This window comes from Plectropomus leopardus, chromosome 8, assembly GCF_008729295.1.
Source record: "Plectropomus leopardus isolate mb chromosome 8, YSFRI_Pleo_2.0, whole genome shotgun sequence".
Lineage (NCBI taxonomy): Eukaryota > Metazoa > Chordata > Actinopteri > Perciformes > Serranidae > Plectropomus > Plectropomus leopardus.
In genome coordinates this window covers 12,635,815-12,660,924 of record NC_056470.1, presented here as the reverse complement: position 1 = coordinate 12,660,924, position 25,110 = coordinate 12,635,815, and the positions used below count along the sequence as shown (strand labels likewise).

The following is a 25,110-nucleotide window of genomic DNA, read 5'->3' as shown; positions in this document are numbered from 1 at the left end:
GCACCGGTTGAAAATCATCAAAGTTCCCCTTTAAATGTCTTGTATTGCACAAACATTAATACATTAATAAAATGTAAACCAAGAAAAGTACCAAATCACCATATTTAAGAACCTGCACCATCAAGTGTTTGTCATTTTTCTAGCAAGTCTTACTGAATGATTAATCAGTTATCAAAACAGTTGCTGAGTAATGCTACATCAACTGACTGAGAAGTACTGTATGTCCACGTGATTACCCCTTCACCAATATAATCCCTAATCTGTTCTCTGTAAGACCCACCAGTGTGAGGTCAGGATGAGCACAAACCAACACCGCAGACTCTAGGACAGAACCAGGTCATATATGCTCAGTATAGGCGATTTTTCACCAGCAAACACCAGAGGTTGGTTTTGACCACGGTAAGATGTGTGAACATGATGCAGCAATTTAAGTGCAGATTCGGCAGCATCAACATCCCAGTATTCAAGTTATACAACTCTAACTAAATGTATGAAATTAGTTTAATTTTATCAAGCCTATTGAGAGAAAAGGAAAACTGAAAATGCTCTACAGTAAGATTCAATACACACCGAGCCTCACTGAGCCACTCGTTAAAATATGAGAAAATATGCAGTATTTGCATTGTGACCTGCGGTTTTGATATATAGTGTATAACCATCAGATCACTGTGAATAATGTTTGTAGTTCTTGAGTATTTACAGGGATTTGTTAGTCTGACATTGCCAAGTAGGTGAGTGGGATAATTATCTGTTGATTAGAGTCACACTAACAAATGCAGTCACTAGAGTAAACACTGAGTGAAAGCCGTTAGCTGTTCCTCCTCTAAAGAAACGGCCTCTTGTATTTCATTAGAAACAATGTTATGTGATGTTCTAGTAATTGTCTGATTGTGTTTGATATTTTAAAGCATTGCAGCACTACATACACATGCATTTAACTGACGGGGAATGGACAGGTCTGGTCCTGCTCAGGGGTGTCTCAGCAGTATCTGTAGCAGTAATGTGCTGACGGATTCTTCCCTATGGAGAGTGGTAGGCCTATACAATATATGCTTTTAAATTTAATTTGGTCGTTTCTATTTTAGTCATATTAAAATGAATTCAGTACACACACACAGGTCTCTCTTGCTAGTGTTAAGTGGGCAAGACTACTGGCCTTGCTCAGTTTGCTTTTCAGTTTATTGATAACAACACCTGTCCGGTTATAAAATAATGAAAAAGGGTAAATACGGAGATAACCATTGAGTTGGACATTGTCTCTCTACGTCAGCCAATGATCACTAACTGCTGCCATAAAGAAATAGAAATATAATTCATTTACAGGTTAGTCTTTCAGTTAAGCAACCTTATCTGTCAAATTGCTTTAACTTTGATAACCTGAGCAGGATGAGCAGCATGTCCAGACACTAACCTTGTGCTCTTCACCTCCAATATTGTGTGGGTGCACCCCAGACAGGTGCATAGCTGCTGAAAAATTAATGAGCCTCAGGGACATGGTAGCTCCCTGATAGCTGGGCCCCATTCACTCTTCTCCACCACCACTCCCACTGTTGCTGTTTACCACCATCTCCACGGTGACACACAGTAGCGCCAACCGGCGATAAGATAATGAGGAAAACAAATCCGTTTGAATAGACAGGCTGCTTTCTAGTCACTAGCCTCAGGCATTGTTCAGAATTGAACTTTGCAGGAGAGAGATATCATTCTTGTTTCAGGGTTTATTACATGCTGCAAATTTGTATCATTGAGTTTTAAGAGGTAATTGGACGGCACAGTTTGTTCTGCTTGAAAAATCACAAGGACAACATGACTCCCTCGGTTACATCATCACTTTAGTAACTGGCAGCCTGTTGACAGTGCAACATAATGAGAGTGTTGCTGTACAGTGTAAATAGTACATACACTAATGGGTAGTAAACAGCAAACGAGCCACACCAACTACATTTAGTAAAGTCTTTTGCAGCATAAAGCAATGGTTTAAATTTCTATTTTTATTTCTGCCTCATGCCTCTACCATCCATCTAAAAACCTCCAGCTAAGCTTTGACCAATATAGACTTTACAACCACTGAAATGCAAAAGTAAAATTACAGCATGCCCTTAACAACAGTTCATGTGATATCTAACAAACTGTGGTTACTTAGCACTACATAAATGGTGTCATCACATTATGTACTTAGCATAAATCTGCATAGTTTAGCTTCAGGCAAGCAAAGTCATGTAGGTTAGGTTTAGGAAAAGAAACATGGATGGGCATGATCACATTATGTACTTAACATTAAGTTACGCAGGTGAGGTTTAGGCAAGTAAAGTCACATAGATAAGACTTGGTGTCACACGGGACACAAACACCATTCTCCTGAGGAAAGTCCTGTGTTTGTTTGATCCATTCACCACCCCAACCTGACTCCTTCCACAGACTTTCGCTCTTTATAGAACTTCCTTTTTAACTCCTGTAAGCACATTGGTCACGTGATCGCAGCCTTTAGACTAATGTGGGTTACATAGGAATTACTGTCCATGATTACGAATTCTAGTGCACTACTTTTTATTGATATACATACGAACAGTGCATGAGAACAGCTCGAAAAATATGACTATCACATGAATTCATTGGTTGGGTAAAAAATATAGTGTGTATAGGTGATGAGATTGAAGGCCAGTGGTGGTTTAACTGTACTTGCAGCACACACTGACTTGGTTGCACATTTTTTGTTTTTTTAATGTATAGTTGTTTGGATAAAAGTGTAACAAGTGACAGCTAACAAATAACTCTTATTTTGAATGACGTGCACAGGTTCAGAAGTCCCCTGTGAAGTATAGACAAACACTCAGCAGAGAGGTCTGACCATAAAATGGCTGCAGCATTCAGCTGTCTGCAGTGTTGCACTCATTAAGCAATCAGTCTTTTTGTTTTACAGTTGGCACAGCACAGATGTGGCTTTGTTTCCAAATATTTAAGTGTTTGTTAGATTTCTAAGCTAGCATCTGAATTGGTAGCTCGTTTGCCTGTCCATCCCAGAGAACCAAAACCAACAGGCTTGTGGTGCTGTGCCTCTGCTGATAGCCTCAGTACACAAATGAGTGAATGAATAAGAGAGAGAGAGAGAGAGAGAGAGAGAGAGAGAGAGAGAGGCCACAGACAGGTTATGCAATCAGTTAGTACAGATTAAGATCTTTGGCAAGCCATAATTCCAACATGCAGTTGAGAAGGGTAGACCTCTGCATGAGGATATTCTAGAAAGATGGCAATCTAAAGTTTTGTTGCAAGCACCAAAGAAAGACTCACAGAGAAATCTTGTTTCCAGAACAGTTTCTGAACAGTAATATTTACCTTAAAACTCAAATGGATTATACAGGCCATAAAATGATGCAAGGCAAAGCTTAAATGATAGTATAGACAAGAAAAGACAGGATGAAGTAGCGCTGGGCAATATGGCGAAAATCAAATATCACAACTTTTTTTTGTAGGGTTGACTTTTTGTGCTTTCAGAAAATATTTGTAAAATGAGATTTTTGATAAATAATAATCAGCAATGTGGATATATTGACTAAGTGGGTAAACACAATTATAGAACAGCTTCAACATGCTTTAAGTTCAGGAAATTACATCACTTTACTGTAAATGCAACTTTTAAAAACATAAATGTGCAAACCTTCAAAAAGTTGTGGACAGGTACGTAGGAGGAAAATGTCCATGGGATGCGAAAAAGAGAGAATTCTCGCACACTGTCCAATAACTTGCAAAAAAACTTTACATTGTTCATTGAAAAAAAGTTTTTTTGCAAGTAAAAGCCGGGAAAGCAGCTGAAGTTTACACAGCACATTGCCACAAAATAACTCCGCCCAGACATGATCATCACCTCTGAGGCTTCAAAACACCTGATCATGCTGGAACTTACAGTGCCCTGGGAAGAGCGTATTGAGGAAGCCAATGAGAGGAAACACGCCAAGTACCAGGAACTGGTGGAGCAGTGCAGGGACAGAGGCTGGAGAATAATCTATGAGCCCACAAAAGTCGGCCGCAGAGGCTTTGCAGGACGCTTATTCTGCAGAGTCCTCACTCGGTTGGGCATTACTTGAAAGGCTAAGAAGAGGGCCATTAAATCTGCAAGTGAAGCGCAGAGAAAGCCACAAGGTGGCTTTGGTTTAAAAGGGCTGATCCATGGGTTGCTGCTGGGATGCAAGTCTGGGGCTGATCAACCCCGACTGGGTCGCCAGGGCGAGGGTGTATGATGTTGTGAGACCCGAAACACCCGATGACCCCAGGATACATCACTGAGGATGCGTCCCAGTGCATCCAGGAGGTTTCTTGCAAAGGACAGTGAGCGGGAATTTTCTCTTTTTTCACAACTTTTAAAACCAGGAAATGACAACAGTTATACGTGCAATACCCAGCATCTATAATATCGAATGATATCCAATCTGATATCACAGCATTGATATAATATCAACATATTGCCCAGCCCTAGATATGAATACCGTCTCTGTTTTTTCTTTGATGGTCATTAGTGTTGGTAAAGTTAAAAGAAATTTTGTATGAGCCTCTTAAGTTACCCTGATGCTTGTTGTGTATCCATGTAGTAGCTCATAGAGGTTCATTTAGTGCTCTTAATAGCTATGAATTGTTAGTCCCTAAAGTATTTCACTGCTGGAAAGACTATTTTCGTAATACCAAGCTGTCAATGCAGCAGAAAGAAACAAATACTTTCAAAATTGGTGCTAAATGACCAAAGGAAAAAAGCTGTGGCATTTGCTTTTGCTCAAGAGGTAGAAAACTTAAAACTACCACAATGCACTGCACTGAATCAATAAACGCTCCAACTGGTGGCTGACAGTAAGCGAGTTTGGCCATTTTGACACAGGAAACAATATGTACAGTTAAACAGGAAACTAAAACATTTTCTGAAAACATTTGAGATAAGAAATAAGCAAGGTAGTAACAGAGTCTTGATTTGTATTTGATCAGCACTGTTAAGTTTTATGGTGTGATTTCAGTATTTTCATCCTGCATTTTTACAATACAGGAAACAATGTGGTTCCCACTCTGTTCACAAACTCTTATATTACAGCCAAACAGTGCACAAAAATATAAAATAAATAAATATAAATAAAATATGTTTCTTAAGACATTTTAGGTAAGTAATAGGCTAAACGGCAACATAATCTTTGTTTATATTTGATCAACATTAGTTTTACTGTTTAATATGTTTTTGAGACAATGCTTCTATACTCTGTGTGTCTTTGGTGGAAGGCACATTTAAAAGTGGAAGTACATTCTGTAGAAGTTCAGTCTGAAGTTAGGTGGTGTTCAGCTTTAAGTTTTTACATAGAGTAAGTGGTAAATAGGAGTTTTTCACTCAGCCAGTAGTTGAGCTGTACTTATTTTTTCAGCACTAATCTTCTTAATAACTTACAAGTTGGTACAAGTTGAATTAAAAAAAAACCCTTCCTGTTCTCTTTTATTGCAAGACTTTTAGACTGAGAAAATTATTATGTAACATGCCATTCTGAGATGCTTTTGGGTAAAGGGCCAGGAGTATTTTAACTGTAAAGCTATGAGTGTTTGTATCAAGTTAAAATGTTAGATGTGCAATTTTGTTAGATGTACGTAATTTTACATGCTTTAAAAATAGATAAAAAAGCTAATATGCATGGGTAATGAGGTGAACACAAGACTGCTTTATTGTGACTGTGTAGCTTCAGTGGTAAACATATTGTAAACCCCTGAAATGTTATTTTATGCAGGACCACAACAGACGTCTCTGTGTTTTTTCCACAGGTTTGTAGCCTATGTTTTAATTTTGTTGACCTGTTTAGTTTTTGGGCTCTGCTGTCAACAGCTTTAGCCTCAAAATAAGATATAAGCACTACATATTATCAGTAAATTTCCATGAAAGACTATGTAAAATTAGTCAAAATTTCATACTCAAGAAACTTAGGTCACATTGTTAAATAAAGTGCTCAAATTCTCCCACAACATTCTTCATTATTTATACAGGAAAAGCCACTGAGAAGGTAACAACCCTCAGCTATCAGACAAGAAGACCATTAGTGAGACATCAATTACTGTGCTAGTAATGAAGATAACCTTGCTCTTTGTTACCGAGTACATGGGGGAAGGGAGGGGATAGTGTACAGACAATTACTGAGGTAAATTACTCATCAGACCTGAACTGGAAATATATCATATGTCTGCTACTTTAAAGTGTGTTTTTTGCCTCAGTGACAAAGTGACTGACAAGGTAGCGCCCATTGTGCCACTCGCTGGCTCTGTCGTCACACAAGGCTAACCTCTTTCTTAGCTCTCTGAAATCCACACCTGTTCTCTAAAAGCACTTCTCCAGTGAAGTGTTCAAGCCTCTTTACTTTGGAGAGTTGTGACAAAGGCAGCATGTGCCATGTTAGAATCGTATCCATCTTAAGCTGGAATACACTCGACTTTGTCACTCTCACAAAGTCTGTGGTTTAATGACAAATGCAAGCCTCTCTGCTGTACAGACCCCAGTGAGCAGGTGAACTTCAGCCCACTTTGGTTACACTCAATAATTAACAAGTCTGCCCACTTCCTGATGACAGAACCGTAGATTACTTCCCCTCTTATTTTGAAATATTTACAGTGTGCTTGTTTTCACTTGTAACTTTTCCCATGCTTACATTGTTTATTCTAACATTTTTCTTAAAACAAAAACAAGCCTGAGCCTCAAATATCACTCCTGTTTGACTAAATTAATTTGGAATACCTAAGATTTCCTCAGAATAGTATCTGGTAGTATCTGGTTGATCATAAGTGAACACAACCTTCTGTGTTATCATTTGGACCAGAACATCCACATGTTGTTTTAATGCAGGGTCTTTTGTCACCAGAGCTTTGGCCTTGAGCCACATCCTTGGGAGGGAAAGTTTGGCAGGGTCATGTTTGTGTCTATAGGAGCCACCCGTCCACTTAAGCACTGCCTGTCATTTACCTCCCCTTCTCTGCTCCTCTTCGCCTACTCAGTCTGTCTTGGTCACTGGCAACACCTTTGCTAAGTACAGAGCAAGTCGGGCAAAGCCAGTGGAGTGATAATCCTCTTAGGAGACTCATTGCTCATTTGTCAGTGTCCAAATAAAGCACGCCCTTATGGGATTTAGTGGGAAAGCGCTCATTCACTCCCTGACCTCCCGCTGTGACTCAAAAGATCTGGGACGAGGAGGGACACCAGCAGTGGATAGGCTTTAGCGTGGGAGGCGGGGCTCATTGGAAATGGGGGAGCGGGATTTGGCTCAGCATCACTGCTGTCTGCTCTCAAAATAGCCACATGTTGACACTGACACAGTGATGTTTTCCTGTCACAGTTTACCTTTAAGATCATCGTTTCTTGTCATAAGACGGCTAAAAGAGTGTAAACAGTTAATTAATTGCTGTGACTTATAAGTACACAATTTGTATACGGGATTATAGGTAGATATTTTAAATATTTAGTATACTGTGCAGGATTATTTTAAAAAAATGTACAGACAAAATAAAGGAGAAATACTTCTCAATGACTTATGAGCCACTAGAAATTCGTGGCAGTGTATTTTTCTGCAGATACCCTGCCCTCTGACTGTATTTGCTTGTTTTCACCTTTTTTTCTGTGTTTGGGACGGTGATGGGTGTGTACCTCCAAAGCACTCAGGTGAGATCAGGGTGTTATAAAAAGGTAGCGACCAGGTGCCAGACCGTAAGCAGCAGGCATCCAAGAGACACACACAAGCCAAAAAAACCCCAAAACAGGCATATAGTGAGGCAAAACACCAAACAAGTGTAAATCAAGGGTTGGCTTTTACGTACTCATTGAAAAGTGTGTTTACAAACAGAATCTGACAATCCCTGCATGGTATATCTTTAAATTAATTAATCCGAGTTGTGAGACAAAGTAGGCAGGCCGCCATTACTGCAGTAGTACATCAATTGAAAACCTGCATACAGTGCGGTGATGTTTGTAAAGGTTTTCACTTTTTAAGCACTTTTGCCAAGAAATCTTGCCAGCATATTATGTATGGAAAGGTTATATGTACAAAATATAGATGTAAAATGCATTAAAATAAAAGGTTTCAGTCTTTACTTTTAAAGTCTTTGCCAAAGTTTTAACTTAGACTATTTTAAAAATTGTATTGTAGTTGGCATGTCTGTCAAGAATGCACAGTTTGTGCAGAAAGGACAAACTTGATGGTTCATTAGTGAAACAAGTCAGTAAAGTTGACCATTTCCAGGCACAACAACAGAAAAAAAAGTGTTTTCCCAGGCTCTGTGTCATTGTTTTGCATTCAATTCAAATGATGCATTGTTAAACACAGGCTCTGTTCTTTAGTTTATTTAGCCTTATAACAACACATTATGTAATAATCTGAATAATTGTAATGAACAGCCTGAATGCGTTATGTGTTACATTTTTCCACATTTTTTCATAAATTATTATTATAGTAGTTAGTAATTGGTGAAAAAGTAACTCTTCTTTGAATTCTTTCCAGCCATTTAAATTTCAGTAATGAGGGAAGGGCAGACTGCAACATACAACTTAAATTATAGATATTTTGTCTCCATGTGTCTCCTTATTTACTTGTTTCATTTCACTACAGCGTTGTCAACTCCCAAACTAAGAATGGTGCCACGCCGCTCTACCTGGCCTGCCAGGAGGGTCATCTGGAGGTCGTCCAATACCTGGTCAAGGATTGTGGGGCAGATCCAAGCATCAGAGCCAATGACGGGATGACACCTCTGCATGCTGCTGCCCAGATGGGCCACAACACTGTCATCGTCTGGCTGGTAAGCTGGAATGTCGAGAAACTAAATAGAGTGCGCTGATTTATTCCTACATCTATTATTTAAAAAATAAATCTGATAAAATGTGAGTAATAATATATATTTAATAATATATATATATATATATATATATATTATATATATATATATATATATATATATATATATATATATATATATATATATATATATTATATTTTAAAGTTTGCTCTAATTGTTTCCACCAAAAGCAGCTTTCATTAATTCCTAACTTGTATCTATCCTCCCTCCTTTAGATGAGTTTCACAGAGATCAGCCTGACAGACAGGGATGGTGACGGGGCCACGGCCATGCACTTTGCAGCCAGTCGTGGCCACGCAAAGGTGCTCAGCTGGCTGCTGTTGCACGGCGGAGAGATTGTCAACGACAGCTGGGGAGGGACCCCGCTTCATGACGCTGCAGAGAACGGCGAACTGGAGGTCTGTGTTTATGTTTTGTTTGCTGTATTACTTCTGTACTGCTCAGTCAGTTTAAAATTAACAGTGAGACAGATCACAAGTAAAAAAAAGCTCTTCCTTTTGACATTATATTGGCATATACTGTAAAACATTGGGCATTTTTACATTACAATAAATGTTTTTTCTGGACTTAGACTGGTTGTTTTTATTTTGTAAAGATTTTTTAGAGTGAGTTTGTGCAAAATGATGACTGTCCTGATGGGCTTTTTTTTATAGTAATGGCAGCACAAGCATTAGCAGATATAAAGTAGCCTAAAAAGCTACACTTTTAGGGAAACAATATTCATGTAAGTTATGTGGGAGCATTACCATTATTGGTGCTCACATATACACACAGCGTTTCACACTCAACCATCTGTTTTGAATAAATAGCCTCTGGCTTATAGTTTCACCACCACTCTCACTCTCACCTTCTACTTTGACTAACATTTATTTGTGTCCAGGTCTGGTCAGCTGTTTCCGCCTGATGTATTAAAAACAAAGAGGAAATTGTGTTTTTTCTTGTCTGATATTTGGACAGCATAAGAAGGGTTTAAAAACTAAACTCAAAGAACGCTGACCTAACTTATGGGGTGCTGGCCCAAGTGTTGGACTGGAGAGAACATTATTAAGAAGCTAACACGACGAGTCAATATGGCAACACAAAGCTTTCTCAGTCTGAGAACAAGCAGCTTAGTCTGGCTTCCATCTGGCACTTGACAGGGGTGTTTCAAAACAGATGCTTTAACCTGTTCCAAGTTTATTTTGATTTACCAGAAATGCTTTGTATTAAAAAGGAAGTACAATTCTGCTTTTAGGAAGGATATTTCATTTTGTGTTATCTAAGATAATGATTTATGAGCAGCATGGTGTCTGTCTATGAATTACATCTCAATGACTCATCAGGTCATATTTTGGATCCTCCAAGTGAGGGGGTTGTAACTAATTCAAATGTAGTTATGGATATTTTTCATTTTTGAATCATGGTATAACTGTAAACATTAGGTGTGTTTTATGATGTCCAGTGTTTATATTTTTTATACTGTAAAGTGATGTTTTTTTCCTGCAGTATTGCAGTTGAAATTATTAGAGCTAGTATTTCTGTTAACCCTCTGGTCCACATGTGAGTTATGTAATTATTCAGTCAACACTATGCATTTTTTTTTTTTTTACGTAGTTTCCGCAGAACTAAACACCTGCCATGTTTTTGCGTAAATTAGATTACACACTACACACATTCGATTTTCAGCTCAGTCAAACTGACTATATGACGCTGTCTCTCTCGTGTCACTCTCCAGTGCTGTCAGATCCTTGTGGTCAATGGGGTGGACTTGGGCATCAAGGACCAGGACGGCTTCACAGGAGCAGACCTGGCTGAATACAACGGCCACTCCCAGTGTGCCAAGTATCTGCGCACTGTGATGAACATGGTAAGAGACACAGCTGCGCATCCTAACTCCAACCTCCCTGTGGACAGAGCCACACCTAATGAGAAATGATCAGTGAGGATCAAAGTATTTTAATTTACACGTATTTGGAATCCTGCCTAAGAAATAAACCAAAAGAAAGAAGAAATAAGGTGCAGTTTATACCATCTTGATGTTCTGTCTAGACTTTTATATCTAACAATATAAACTAACAATAATACAGCTTTTAATTACTTCATGAACAATATCTCTAACTCCACTGATTGGATTTCTTAACTGAATTTTGTGCTATTGGCTCTTTAAAAACAACTGCCTTTAGGTCAGTGGTTTTCAACCTAGAGACTGGGACCACAAATGGCACCCCAAGACAAATCTTTTGGGGCCACAACATGATTAAAGAGATGAGAAAGAAAATATATTTGTTTTTTCACTGTTTCGTTTTTTTTTTTTTTTTTTTTTTTTGTTTTTTAATTTTGTCCACTTTTGTTTGGCCTATAACAAATCAACAGATGTGGCTATCCAAAGCAAAAATCATTGGTTACTGTTCACAATTCATGCCCACACTACTGACTACTGACCTGGGGTCATAAGTAGACTTTGCCTTATTTTAAGGGGCCAAGCCAAAACAGTTTGAAGCCATGGCTTTAGGGGCTTCAGTGGCAAATGTTTAAACAGTATCTCATCAAGCATTTTCACAAACTAATTGGTCCAGTGGGAACTCTACTCAAAACAAGAAAACATACTGTAATTGTTCTAGACAGAGAACGGCATGTGAACTGTTGCCTTGTTTGTTCTATTAATAGGACAAATACCCAACTTCCACTTCATCCCACTCTGCATGAAATTATAATGAATTATCATGTCTGCTATATCGAATCTCAAACTGTAGTCCAAAGTCTGTTTGAAAGTATTTATATAATAAGTTTAAAATATAATAATAATAATGATTAATAAATCAAATTCTTACTTAGTTGGTCCCCCAGAGCTAAAAGGCATTCTTGGAAAACTTGTGACTGTTCATATCGCAGAACAAAAATAAACTATAGCTGTCACTGAGCCAACATGTCCCTTGACTGACATTTTTCCCTGCTAATTACCAGAGATATCAACTCATGATATACAGTTTACTGGACATCTTCCACCCTCCGGTATCCCCAAATGACAGGAGGAATAATAACTCCATCAGACTGAACTCTCATAGGTGTGTGGGAAACATATTTCCCCCCTCTTGTACTCTTCCCATTAGGGGCACTGAGCCAAATGAGTTCTGCGCTGTGGGAAAAGCAGAGGGCCCCAGAGTCTTTTTGATCAGCTGTGAGATGTTTCATTAGTGTGCAGTAATTAAACTCATAATACTGTTCTCCTCTTGGATGACATCAGGCACTGAGGGGTGGTGGGATTTAATAACTGATGAATGAACAAGTAGATAATTCATTATAACTAATCCATGTTTTCTGTCTCGTGTAATGACACTGTATCTTTTACAAGTAAATGTAATTAACCAGACATGTTCTAATAATGAGTAATTACTTCAACTAACTAACTTAAGCATTTTTCACATAGACACTATGTTCCCAAATTTTATATTTAAGTGAACAGTGGAAACAATAATTCTGAAATTGGTCCAGTATTTGGCGAGAATGCTGCAGCCAGCAGCAGCAGAACAGGCTGCAATGCAACTACACAAGGCATGTTCATACCATCAGTGTTCATCTACGAAAAGTGCTTTTTTTCTGCCACTGAGCAGTTTAGATTGTTAATGTAATTGTCTGATATCATTATGGAAAGGATCCTGTTAGAGGTAGACCATTTTGTTAAGAATAATATCCTTTTTGTTTAAGCAGAATCAACCCCAAAACTGCAGTCGCCAAACCTACCAGATTCCATTTAAATACCCAGTAATTACAGAATCTGAATATTTTCGCATCAAACCGGGTGAATTTAAGGTTTATTTTAACCAAACCAGAGTCTGTGATTGTTGGAACTGTGGAAAGACAAACCAAGACGATATTTGTGAGTTTTATTTGTTATCGTCAACTCTGAATGTTTTACGATGATAAAATTAATGTTTATTTAATAATGGAATCTGGTGGGTTTGGTTTAAGTGATTTCGAGACTTTTTCTGGTTAAACAAAAGGTTTTAACTCTTTAACAAAAAGGTCCAACTCTGTACGGATCGTTTCCATAACATTGTGAGACACTACAAACAATAATACAAGCATGTCAGTGACATTAGTCACTTAGACTCAATATTAAAATTACCCTTAAAAAATTAATAAATTATGGTTTTGTCACTCATCCACATCTTTGGCAGTCCAACAAAACTGATATAATATTATACGATTGTATACATGATCTGCATCCTCTTACAGAGTGTGGAGCACCGTGTTTTATCTCGGGACCCCTCAACGGACCTCGAGTACAAACAGCCAGACTCAGGCCTCTCATCACCAAACACCACCATGCCCCCTGCCAGCCAAGCGGCACACTTTGAAATCAGTTCACCATCCAGCTCCCTGTCCAACTACGACTCAGCCAACTCCAGCCAATCCAGCACTGGGGAGAAAAGGAGCAGCTTAACAATGTCACGAGGCCCACCTGCTCAGCTGAACACAGTTGCACATACAGGTCTGCAATGCACGCAATACAAACATGCAACTTTTTACACTAGACTAGAATTTTTAAGGTGAACCGGCAAGGTGGCCACTGGTTTTATTTAAATAATTTGCCAGCGATATCCCATTCTGTTTGCTAAACTAAAATATCAAAGAATGACGAGTGCAAAAGTCAAATAGATTTTTTACCAGGTCATTATCAGAATGTTACTGTAGATGAAACAAGCTTTGTTGTCTTCAGTCATTTAGCTATGAATTATGTACTGTTGCTTCTTTTGTATGCCAACCGTAGCATCCAGAAATGGAGGAACTCTTAGAGTTTACAACATGCAACCGTTCTTCATTTGCTTCATATGCTTCATTTGGATATAGGTGCATGGTATACTGGTGCTGCACCCTAGTGGTCTGTGTGCAGACAGTTAGATTTGGATGGAGAGGTGAACCATCATTAGACCAACTAATTTTTTCTCACTCAGATTTGATTGGCATATTAAGAAAAGCAAATAAAGTAAATGTTGAAAGTTGCACTTAATTCTTTGTTTTATCAGTCTGATCGTGTCTTTCTCACAGGTGCATCAGAGTCAGCCATTTCAGACATGCAAGCATATATGGACATGCTAAACCCAGACATTGGCTCTGACATGCCCAAGAAGAAGGAGACCCCTGCTGATGCCACCTCCAAGCCCCCACCACCACCACCAACCTACCCACCCCCACCTCCCCCCACAGTCTCCCCCAGTGCCCCCTCCACCCCCGAGCTACCCAGCACCAAAGCCTCCTCAGGAGCCGACGTCAGCAGAGTTCCTGAAGGTGAAAAGCAACTTGCGACATGTGGAGAGCAATACCAGCAAGAAGGAGGTACAGTATAAAGACAAACAGACAGTGTAGTATATCCTAGTGTTTCTTATATGGGATTATGCACGTCACATGGCAGGTATCTTAGATACATTAGGTTGGGTAATTGTTGCCCAAACATGCATAGATATACCAGGCTTGGAAAAAAAAAAGTTGAAACATGTTTAGCCAAGTCAGTGACATGATGATTATTATTGAAACAGTCCTAAAGACGTAGAGGGATTGTGGTGTTTTGAATAAATTGACCATTAACTTAAATTTTTCCTGGTGTCTAATATGTTGGGTTATTGCTCAAGTTGGGCCGTTGCTCTTGTGTAACATTGTGCCTTGTCTGGGTGCCCACAATGATGTTATTGTGTTAGCATGGCTAACGAGGCTAACAAAGATGCTCATTACCGTGGCAGGCATGACATACACAATTGTTGTTGTGATGGGTTTGATCTTAATTCCAGTAATTAATCTGGCTACAGATCACTCAACAGGGTGCTGAAAGAGCTGACAAGAAGCCGCAAGTAAAACTGGCATCAACATCAGTTTCAGTGCTGCTTCTGGTGGTTCAGTGCTGCTGTGAAGAAGCATACATTAAAACTGGTTGTGAATTTATTGCTATTGAATTGTAACTGAGTTGAGAGAACGCTGTAATTAGGACAAAGATAAGCAATCTGAGATCACTTTCACCTCATGAAGAATTTATCTCCAGGTTGTTGCCATGACTTCAAGTATGAGGATAGCAACACACAAGTCTCTGTTCAGTGCAAACACCACAAGTGTGAGAAATATACATTTGGTAAATTTTCTAATAATTATTGTTTTGGTATTTATTTTCTGCAAGTACAACAGAAGCAAAAAATGTGTTTATAATAATATTTTTATTTTACATAGTAATTCAGCCCATTCTCATTACGAACTTATCAAACACGGCTGCTTGGCCAGTGATTTTGGCATCAGATGGTACACAAAGGCAACTTTCGCAGCAGTATGATAGACCGCTGTACAGCGTCAGTTTGAAACGCATAATTTTTAACACCTCTGAACTAGCCTTATTAAAAGATGTCGGTGCAGAAGTGCAGTATTGCTGGAAAAATAGATTGTTCAGTCAGAAAGACAGAGGCTATGTGTGTAGATCTGCAATGCAAAGTCAGATGTTGTTAGCTGCTCTAAAGTCTACAGGTAGCAATAGTGTCTTGTCTCCAGAGTGAGCTGTGTGTTTGTTTGTGCGCGCATGCGCCATCAGCCATATGGGGGAGAGTTTTTAATTAGTGCCACCCCCTCTCCTCTCTGTACCCAGGTGACCAGCCCGGGGCGCGCCCTCATTAACAATGTAACAAAAGCCAGTGCTCAGATCACATGCACACATGCGTGCACACACACTAACACACACAATTAAGATCAGTGTCTACCATATACATTGGGAAAAACAATCCACTTTGGGAGTCATAGTAACAGGGAACAGTAACTTCATCAAGGGACACAGACGATCAGATGGACCAGTCTGACAGCATGTAGACATATTACGACTTGGAGTGTTGAAAGCTAACTTAGAAAAACTCATATTACTGACTGGCTTAAGAGCCCATTGTATGCAGTTGAAGGAGATTTCAGACTTTTTTTATTATTATATAGGCACTCTGTGCTGCTGCTCCGCTCCCCTCATTTGTCTGTATTTGCCTTGACTGAAGTCAAATGTTTCGTGTAAAGCAGCCAAACAAATGACTGCTTTGCCTCTCACGTTTTCATACTTAAGACCCACTGTAGTCCCTCCAGAAAACTTGGACTTTGAGATCTCACCCACGATAAGTATATTTTCTGCTGCTAATTCAGGGGCACTGAAGTCTTGAATATTCTCATAATCCTAAAGCCTGAGAGATTTGAGTGTGGTCGGTCATGGTGAGGGCAGCACCTGGGTCTTTGTGTTTTGCATAAGAGGCACTGAGGCAGGATTGGGGAGTGGTTGGTCTGCACGGTGCTGGTGACATCATTGCCATTACCGTGGCCGGCCTGATAGGTTATTGATGAGGCCTGCAGGTAAAGTGAGAGGCCAGGTAGAGTGACAGGCGTAGCAGAGAGGAGAGCAGAGAGGAGGTGACACTCTGGATTTGGTGACAGCTACTCTCTGTGCTCTGCTGGGCTTTGTGGATGAGGCTCTGTGCAGAAAGGAGGAAAGCTGCAGGAGAGGACTCTTAACGCTAAAGGTAAGGTGTTATTAAGAGGAGAAAGAAAACTTTGTTTTTAACCAGGCAAAATGCATGTCATGTAGAAGTTTGGATTGCAGACACAGAAAAGATATAGAAAATCGCTTTGTGTATTTTGGCTCCAAGGTTCTAAAGTTGCAAACTCTAAAGTTTAAGCTGCGATATGAATGTGTTGCATCTCGTCATGTTTTATTTGTCTTCTTTCTTTGTGTGCAAGTAACTGTTTACTCATCTCAAAATGGTTAGTACAGCCTGCCAGCCTGTGTGTGACCTTTTATTATCTGAGGCTTTTGCAAAACCACATGCAGATGTGCTGGCTCATTTCAAACTGCAACCAGGCTTAACAACCTATGATAATGTGTACAAATACATTAGACTGTAAAAACAAATATATAACAATGACTTCATGCTGACAGACTGATCCATATAATGGGAAGAAAAGCAGTCAGTGTGTGTTTGTACGTCAGTGTGAGGGATGGGTGGGGGGAGTTAAAAGGCTTTGTACATTTACTTTTGTTGGCCCACTTCCCTGGAGGATGACAATCAAACCATCTGTAGTGCTCCCCTGCTCACATTACCCTCCCACCTGATGAGTGCTCAGGGACCATTTCTGTGACAGCAGACATGAGTCAACAACACTCAACAGGCTTATATGAACTCAGAACATGACACCACAGAAAAGACGAGAGGTCAGAGGTCAGCTGTGAATTATTTCCAATTCTGTTAACAATATACATCTGCTTGATGTCTGACACACTTTGCTGGAGTTTGTGAGAGGTCATGGTGTCAGTAAACATTATGTAATGTGTAAATGTAAATGAATGCCAGTCCAATGCTGATCCCTGGATTTGAAAGGCAAAGTAACAAGAAACTGAATCACTGTGACATTGTGCCAACAACTACAGTCACTTTTGGGTAGACAACTGGCAATTGATTTGAATTGCAGAGATATGTGAAATTGGCAAACTTGTTCATTTATACTGACATTTTCAGCCGATACTGTAACTTTTTAAGATATATAATTAAACCCAGTGGTCTGATCTATCTAACATTTCTGATGTGCTTTTTTTAAATGTATTGTCATGCTTTGCCAGCACCTTTGATAAACTATATCTACCAGCACGAAAGCTAGCAATGTACTGCTGTGAACAAGGGCAGCAGTAAAACGTATTATTGCCACCTAAAAACACTCAAGTGAAAATGATCAGTTTAAGTGTTCACTAAATTTGGAATATTTTCACTGCTTTACCTTATGCACTGATTGAGGCAGCAATAGCTTAGCAAATCCCATGTTCTGTGAAGTAAAATCATAGTTTTGTCAATGGAATCTTCAGTTCCCTGTCAGAAAATACGGTTGGACGATAAGGTGAAAAAAACTTTCTAAGTATAGCATAATCTTAAAATGATACTGATTTTTTTTGGTAACCATTTGAAGCAGTGTTTGCTCAGTGGGGTTTCATTTTATGTGCATGACATGGGGGGTGTTGTTTAAACAATATATGTGATTCAGCCTATACATTTTGCTAAGATAACTAAGGCATACTTGTAGTTGACAGCTGTCAAGGTTAAAGTTCCAGCGTGTAAGATTTAGGGGCATCTATTGGCAGAAATGGTATATAATATTCTGTTTTTATCAGAGTATTATCACGTAAAAATAAAATTTGTTGCCATTCATATTTACATATGGTGAGGGTCCTTTTCCACTGAGTCTGCCATGTTTTTTCTACAGTTCCCCAGAATGGACAAATCAAACACAGGCTTTAGATAAGGCCATTATTTGTGCTTTTACAACGGTTACCATAGTTCTCCTACACAGCACCCTGGAGAAGTTTCAGTTCTGCAACTTCACCGCTAGATGCCACTAATCCTACACACCGGACCTTTAATTCTTGGAAATATACAGTGAAAAGGGCTGTTTTTTAAAACTTTTGCACGTTACGATAAAAAGATTTGATGCAAAGTTTTTTGAGTAAAGTACTAGATGCAAATGTAGAGCTTTTTGCATTAGGAAAATGAATCCACAAATTGACTGAAGACTTCATTATGTAAGTTATTACGGCTGCTTAAAATGCATGGCAAGCTTGTCTACTATTAAGGTGTGGCTACATACAGCCTGACACAAATATATTGTAAAAGCAGCATATAGTGAAGAATCTCAGATTGACAGGTGTTTGATATCCTGCCTTTACAGGTCCCGTTGCTGGAGATAAATGTCAGAGCGTAAAGTGAGAGTGCTCAAATGAAAGGGCAAAGTTAGTGACCTCTCACCTCACTCTGTGGACAGAAGGGTCTCACTTACATTGGTGCAAACGCTGCATGTGAACTCATGTTCTGTGGCCCTGCAGTCTTGAAAGAACATGAAACAATGCTAATATCTTACAAGAACTGAACTGCAGCTTTGTTGTGGTATTCAAATAAGGCTGCTTTGGTCACACGAGAGAGCTAATCTGGCAACAAAAGCTACTAAGAAAGTCTTGCAGTGTGTTGTCCCACAAATGCCAAAAGCCCAGTTAAGCCTCATTAAGACCATTTTCTCTACAACGTATTTCTACAATACCAATAATTCACCAATGTAATTTTGTTAACAAAATTGTAATATTGGTGAATGGACTTGCACTTGTATAGTGTCTTTCTTGTCTTTCAGTCACTAAAAGTGTTTTCACACCGACCCATTCACACACATTCATACACTGGTGGCTGAGGCTACCGTACAAGGTGCCACCTGCTACTTAGTTACCCATTCACAAGGGGTTCAGTATCTTGCCCAAGAATACTTCGACATGTGGACTGGAGGAGCTTGGGGAAATGTGACTGAACCACTGATCTTCTGATTAGTGGGTGACCCACTCTATCTCCTTAGCCACAGCCACCCCATTGGCCAATGTTGGCACCTTTAATTTTGGAATCACAATTTTCATCAAATTTAATTTCTTCTTTCAATACAAGATTCCTGTAATGGAAGGAAATCTGCTGCCGTGATATAAATCGCCTTGCCCTAAAAACTTTTCCAAAGTTTTGACAATTTAACTCAAATGACCAATCAATTAATCGACTAATCATGTCAACTTTAATAGTAATTTCACACAAAATTCAAAAGTTGCAAAGTATAATAATAGTGATGGATAATTCTCTAACTTATCCCTCCTGTTTGAATGGGCTGAATTTGATAATTTTGCCCTAATTAAAACTAAATCTTAAAACATGCAGATGGACACTGAGTAGAAGATTAAACCGAAGTTGTTTAAAGCGACTCATTTTTCTTACTCTCATTTTACTTTTTTGTATTTCTTAAACAGCTGACTCCTGGAGAAAACCACAACAAACTGCGGCGTGTGGATTCAAACAGGAGGTCAAGGAGCTTCAGCAAGCAGCCCAGCACTGGGGATTACTACAAGACCCTGGGCAGCGACACAGCCGAGCCCCGAGGGAGTAAAGGCATGGCACCCAACGAGGAGGTAAGCCAGAGCTCTGATGTCTAAGACATCAATATGTTCAATGTTGTGACTGCACCACAAACATCCGGTCCATTAAATCAAGTATATGGACATATTATCTATTCAATGTTCAAAATGTCTGTTACACTAAGGGATCCCACTGCCATATTGTGCTTAATATTTTGGCAAATATTTAAGCATTTTTCTCTCAATACCTTTTAGTTACAATATTGTCAAATGCTATATTTGTAAAGGTTACAACAACAACAGAGGGTCTGTGTTCCTCTGTATCCACATTCATTACTGTAAACCAACAAGCGCTGACCCGATGACTGTAAGGAAAATGCCACAAGTCTTTAAAAGTTGTAAATGCTAAGTAGTTTATTTAAGAATTAATAGCAGTGGATTGAAACAGACATTTTTAGATATCATATGTCACTTTTTCTTTAGAACCCCTTCTCTGAAATTCATTTATGTGTATGATAAATATAAAACGCATATTAGTGATGATTTGAAACCAATATCAAATCCAGATAACCACACAAACTTTACTTTGTGGTCATTGGGCCAACAACTCATTTCAGACTAGGTTTAACATTATACAGTGATTTTTTTGAAGATTACATTTATCGCTGTGTAATACAGCATGTACTGCAAAGTGTAGGGCTGTATCTGATTGCCAGCTAAATTATATTTAGCTGTACAGTACGAATATTAGACTTGTTTTTTGGGGTTTTTTTTACATATAGAGTTTGAGAGTTTCAATGGGGTATGGCGGGAAGTTTAGGCTGACAGTGACATTCAAATAATATGGTACAACGAGCCAATTTGCCTTCTTTGCGAATGTGTGCTAATTACACTAATGACAGATTGGAAATGTGCACCATTTTTTGTGCACATCTGATATCAAACAAAGGCCAGAGGCTGTATCTTATCAAGCTGCTGTGAGCTATAAATTTACCACTTCTAAGCAGGAGGCAGAAGATAGTTATGTCGAAGTCTAAGTCCACAGCTGCCTGTGCTGGAGAGCAGCATGAAAACAAAGAGGGTTCACTGTGCAGCTACATCTGGGGACGGAAATGGCTGAAACTGCATAATGGTATATGGTTCGTTAAAGGTCAATATACTGTGCCCTGGTTGTACTTTTTAGGTCTATTTGGGCCTCTTTTAAGGTCCTATTAAGGGGGAGGTTTTGCGGAGTGATGATGTGTTGGCAATAGGTTACTAAAATGACTGCTATATTTGCCTGCGCATTATGCCACTCAGCATGTTACATAACCTTGTGTCCTCCTGAGCTTTTGTTTGCCACTCAATGCAAACTTCTCCCTCATTTCCATTGCCTCTCGAGTCTCCTTCCTGTTGCGTAAATTGCTCAAGAACCTTCAACAAACCACTCAGGACAAAGAACAAGACAAAGAGCACATAGCAGAAAGTCACTAATGACCACACCTAATACGAGTAAATCTCATATTTTAACTTATCGTTTGTTTGTTTGTCTAAGATTCTGTATGTATTCACTCATTGTTAGCTTGTTATATCGTTATGATTTGTTTCTATTTGTATTAACGAATTCCAGTGACAGTATTTTCTTTTTTAATGACATTAACCTAGAAACAAGTTTAATAACATTTAACATAAACATGGTAGATTTAACACAGACATCTTGAGTAGTAAAACAGGATGGCTGCATTTCATTCTGCAACCTTGTGTTATCCAATGACAATAATTGGACCTTGAACCTTCAGGTTTCAATGTGGGGTAAACATTGATTTTTTTTAACAAATTTAATTTCATTTCAGGTGAATTGCAATGCAATTAAGATCTGTACATATTGGAGTTTGTTTTTTTTTTTAAATTGCGTTCACTGCCAGCCGACATTCCTTTCTACAAAAGGCTGCACCAGGCTGATTTTTAAAGCTAGTGATGATACTACAGTTTTTGTTCCAGCTGCCATCATACTGGTGAACAAGCCTCAGGACATTTGCAAAAGTGCACATCACACAATATCAGTTTGGAGCCTTTTATTTACTTATTCATAGTTTTCAGATTGTTTTTATTTAAGGTTTGATGTTGTAGTTTAGTGTTGGTATTCATAACATATTTAACCTTGTGATGAGCACTGGGGCACTTTAATTGTTTTATCTTTCATCTTTCTTGTCATATCTTATCCTATATGTTGTCTGTGGTGTCTGAAAACTGTTAATGGATACCTTGTATTTTATACTGCAAAATAATTTACAGGTACAAAAAAATTTACCTGAACCTGGTATAATATGAAACTTGAGGACATGGTAACAACCACGTCATGCTTATATCTTATAGGCAGGAAAGGGGTAAAATAATGCTCGAAAGTTAAGCTAAATTTTGTCCATGGAAAAGCGGCATTTCTATTTCACAGGGGTCCCTTTAACGCTCGCATCAAGATATCTGAATGAGAATGGGTTCTGTGGGTACCCATGACTCTCCCCTTTACAGACATGGCCACCTGATGCTCGTCCTATGCAGTTGTTTGCTGTCATTTGATTATGATCAAGACAATATAGTAATAACTGCTTTACCTTTGAAATGCAAAATAATGGAACTGAATACATGTGATTAAAGTTTGAGATTAACCATGATTAACTATTAAAATTATGGGACAAATTGCAATAAAAAAATCATTTGATAGCTCTAAAAAATGTAATGCACCTTATTTAAAAATGACACAATATTCTGAAGACTAATGTATTACTGATTACTTTGGGTATTAAGCTCAAAAAGCCATTCAAAGTGGAAGAGAATTCTGTCATAAACCACCTGTTTGCTGCCACATACCTGCACAGGCAGCCGAATGAGAGGAGTCTGTTAGACTCTCATCTATGTCCCTGGAGAGGTGTTTGTATAATCTCATGGGTATCATTGGCAGGAGCATTCTGGGTGATACGGGGTACAATCCACATTGAGCCAATTAAGGTCTCAGCGGGGCCCCTCCTGGTCTCAGAGGCACCCTAGCAGATGGAGCAGCTAATCAACGGGAGAAACGGCACGTGCTGCCAAGACCCATCTGGACAGCCCTCCCCTCTACTCTCTGGGGGGTTTGAAAAGTGAAGGGGGCAACAATGACGAGCACGCGTCTGAAGAACTAAGGAGGGGCGGGGTCGAGTTAAATGTCACGGTCCATTAACTTGCTTCCAGCAGAGTTATGGCACGCTTTCAGAGTGTGTCAGACACGTGCGTGCTGGGGGCGCGCAGGGCGTGGGGGGTTAAAGCACTATTACTTGCAGTGACAGATGGCTTCTTCCCACTGTTTTCTTTCAGAGTTTCCCCTAGAGATTATTAGCTGTGTTATTATCAACAGGGTATTATGTCTTTATGAGTTGATTAAAGATGGCAGGAAGCAGAGGAAGGACAAGTCTAATAGGGCTGCGGACATCTGTCACTGTTGACAGTTTCAATGAAAGAATTTAATGCTCGCTCAGCCCAGAAGGAGTTTCATCTGGCATGCCTGTGCAAGCACTGCCACTGTTTCTTGTATAATTGATTTATTTAATTAAATGAATACATGAATAAAATTATTTTTTTTATGACTCTAAATGTATTTGTAGAAGAACATGTGTTGGTTGTTTAAAGTGTTTTTTAATTATTTTTTTTTCCCCAAAAATATAAAAGCTGGCAAATGGAATACTAAAATCACACTAATTACTGGAGACCAAAACAAAAAGTTCAAGTGGTGTTTCAGTTTTAGCGTAGTATCACTTTGTGGGCTACCTTTCACATCTGTGTTATCAATGACCAAATATTGGCACAACAATGTGGTTGCTAGGAGAAAGTTAATGGGTATAAAATATGACTATATATGACTAATTCTGCTCCCTCCCTCTTTTGCAACCAGGGCTCCGTGTTATTGGAGGAGCCTACCGACAGCCCTGCCCATAGCTCTGAGAATGGCACCACAGAGGAATCGGTGGCGCCTCCACCACCACCTCCTCCTCCGCCTCCACTTCCCCCAAGCAACCCAACGCCAACACCCCCTCCGCCTCCTCCACTTCCCCCGGAGACGCCAACCACCCAGAATCACTCTGCCAGTAGCACCTACACCAACCAGCGACGCCCATCTTCCTCATCAGGAAGTGAGTGCCTCTTCATTTTTCCCACCCTCTTTCTCCATCCTTTCTTCTTTTTGTTTCCTTTCAATTCCTACTTTTTCTGGCACTTAAATCTGTTAAAAGTTCTTAAAAAAGGAAATACATTTATGTACATTTTTTCTGGTAAAATGTTTATACACTTTTGTACAATTATTCCTAGAAAGCAGAGCCCCGGTATTATTGGGCACAATGTAATCTCACTGGGTAAAGATGTATTAAGTCTGACCCGAGCATCCTAAATAACAGATTATAAATTAATGATGTAGGGCTACCGTTACCCTGAGAACTGGTTTAGTGTTCATCCATTTCCTTAAGTGCCCCGAGCTGCCCTGGATGCATCTGCCTGACTGTGTACACGTTGTTCTAGTCGCAGGGAAATTTCAATTGATCAGTCCATGGTTCTAATAAGTCTTGAAAGTGCATGCACATTTTAGGATTGTAAAGGATAGGTCCTCATTAAGTTAAGGTGTGGCCAGTGCAATGTTTTTCTCTAAAATACACAAATAAAGTGCTATTTCACTTATGCTTTTAAAATTGAAAGGATGTGCCTAAAGAAATGTGGAAGAAAATGATGAATTTGACTGATTAATAATCAACCACAACATAAATAATGAATACAAATAACACACTTCAAAGGAAATGAAGCACAGCACACTATTAATGAAATCTATAACCTCGCTTGGCTTTAAAACACTAAAATTTTGAACCTCAAAGAGGAAAACATCCTAGATTAATAATTATGAGTCAGAAAATTGTAAAAAGGGTGAGAATCCAAGATGGCTGAACATACAAACAGGTGTTTAGACGTCAAACAGCAGTAACTTGAGGAGTAATGAGACAAAACATAAAAGATTATTATACTAATATTATATATTACACTTATATTATATATTAAAATATTATACTAATGCTGTTCATTTTTGGTAGTGGCTGACCAACACTGTTCTTCAGCTAATGCTGCAATTTTCTCCCCTTTAACCCCTTAATGCACATTTCTGTTTAAATGTTCCTTCTTTCATCTGCTCCATCTCCTCCTGTTTCCTCTCTGTTTTGATGTGTTTTGTTTTCCCTGTTTTTGCCTGCCATGGCCTGTACTCACTGCTACTCTGTCAAGGCGGGGATTTATCTGCCTCTCAGGCAGAGGGAGGGGGACAAAGACTGATGAAGAGTAAGTACAGACTGTGAACTAGTCTTTCAAAT

General features: G+C 39.1%; 1 protein-coding gene across 1 annotated transcript in view; it reads left to right on the top strand.

The window, feature by feature from the left end:
• espn (espin) overlaps positions 1-25,110 on the top strand; it is a 51,173-nt gene that overhangs the window by 5,684 nt on the left and 20,379 nt on the right. The window contains 9 exon segments of the mRNA XM_042492449.1: positions 8,604-8,790; positions 9,063-9,245; positions 10,562-10,693; positions 13,063-13,318; positions 13,876-14,024; positions 14,026-14,163; positions 19,649-19,807; positions 23,658-23,895; positions 25,025-25,078. Of these exon segments, the coding sequence (XP_042348383.1) occupies positions 8,604-8,790; positions 9,063-9,245; positions 10,562-10,693; positions 13,063-13,318; positions 13,876-14,024; positions 14,026-14,163; positions 19,649-19,807; positions 23,658-23,895; positions 25,025-25,078 (1,496 nt within the window).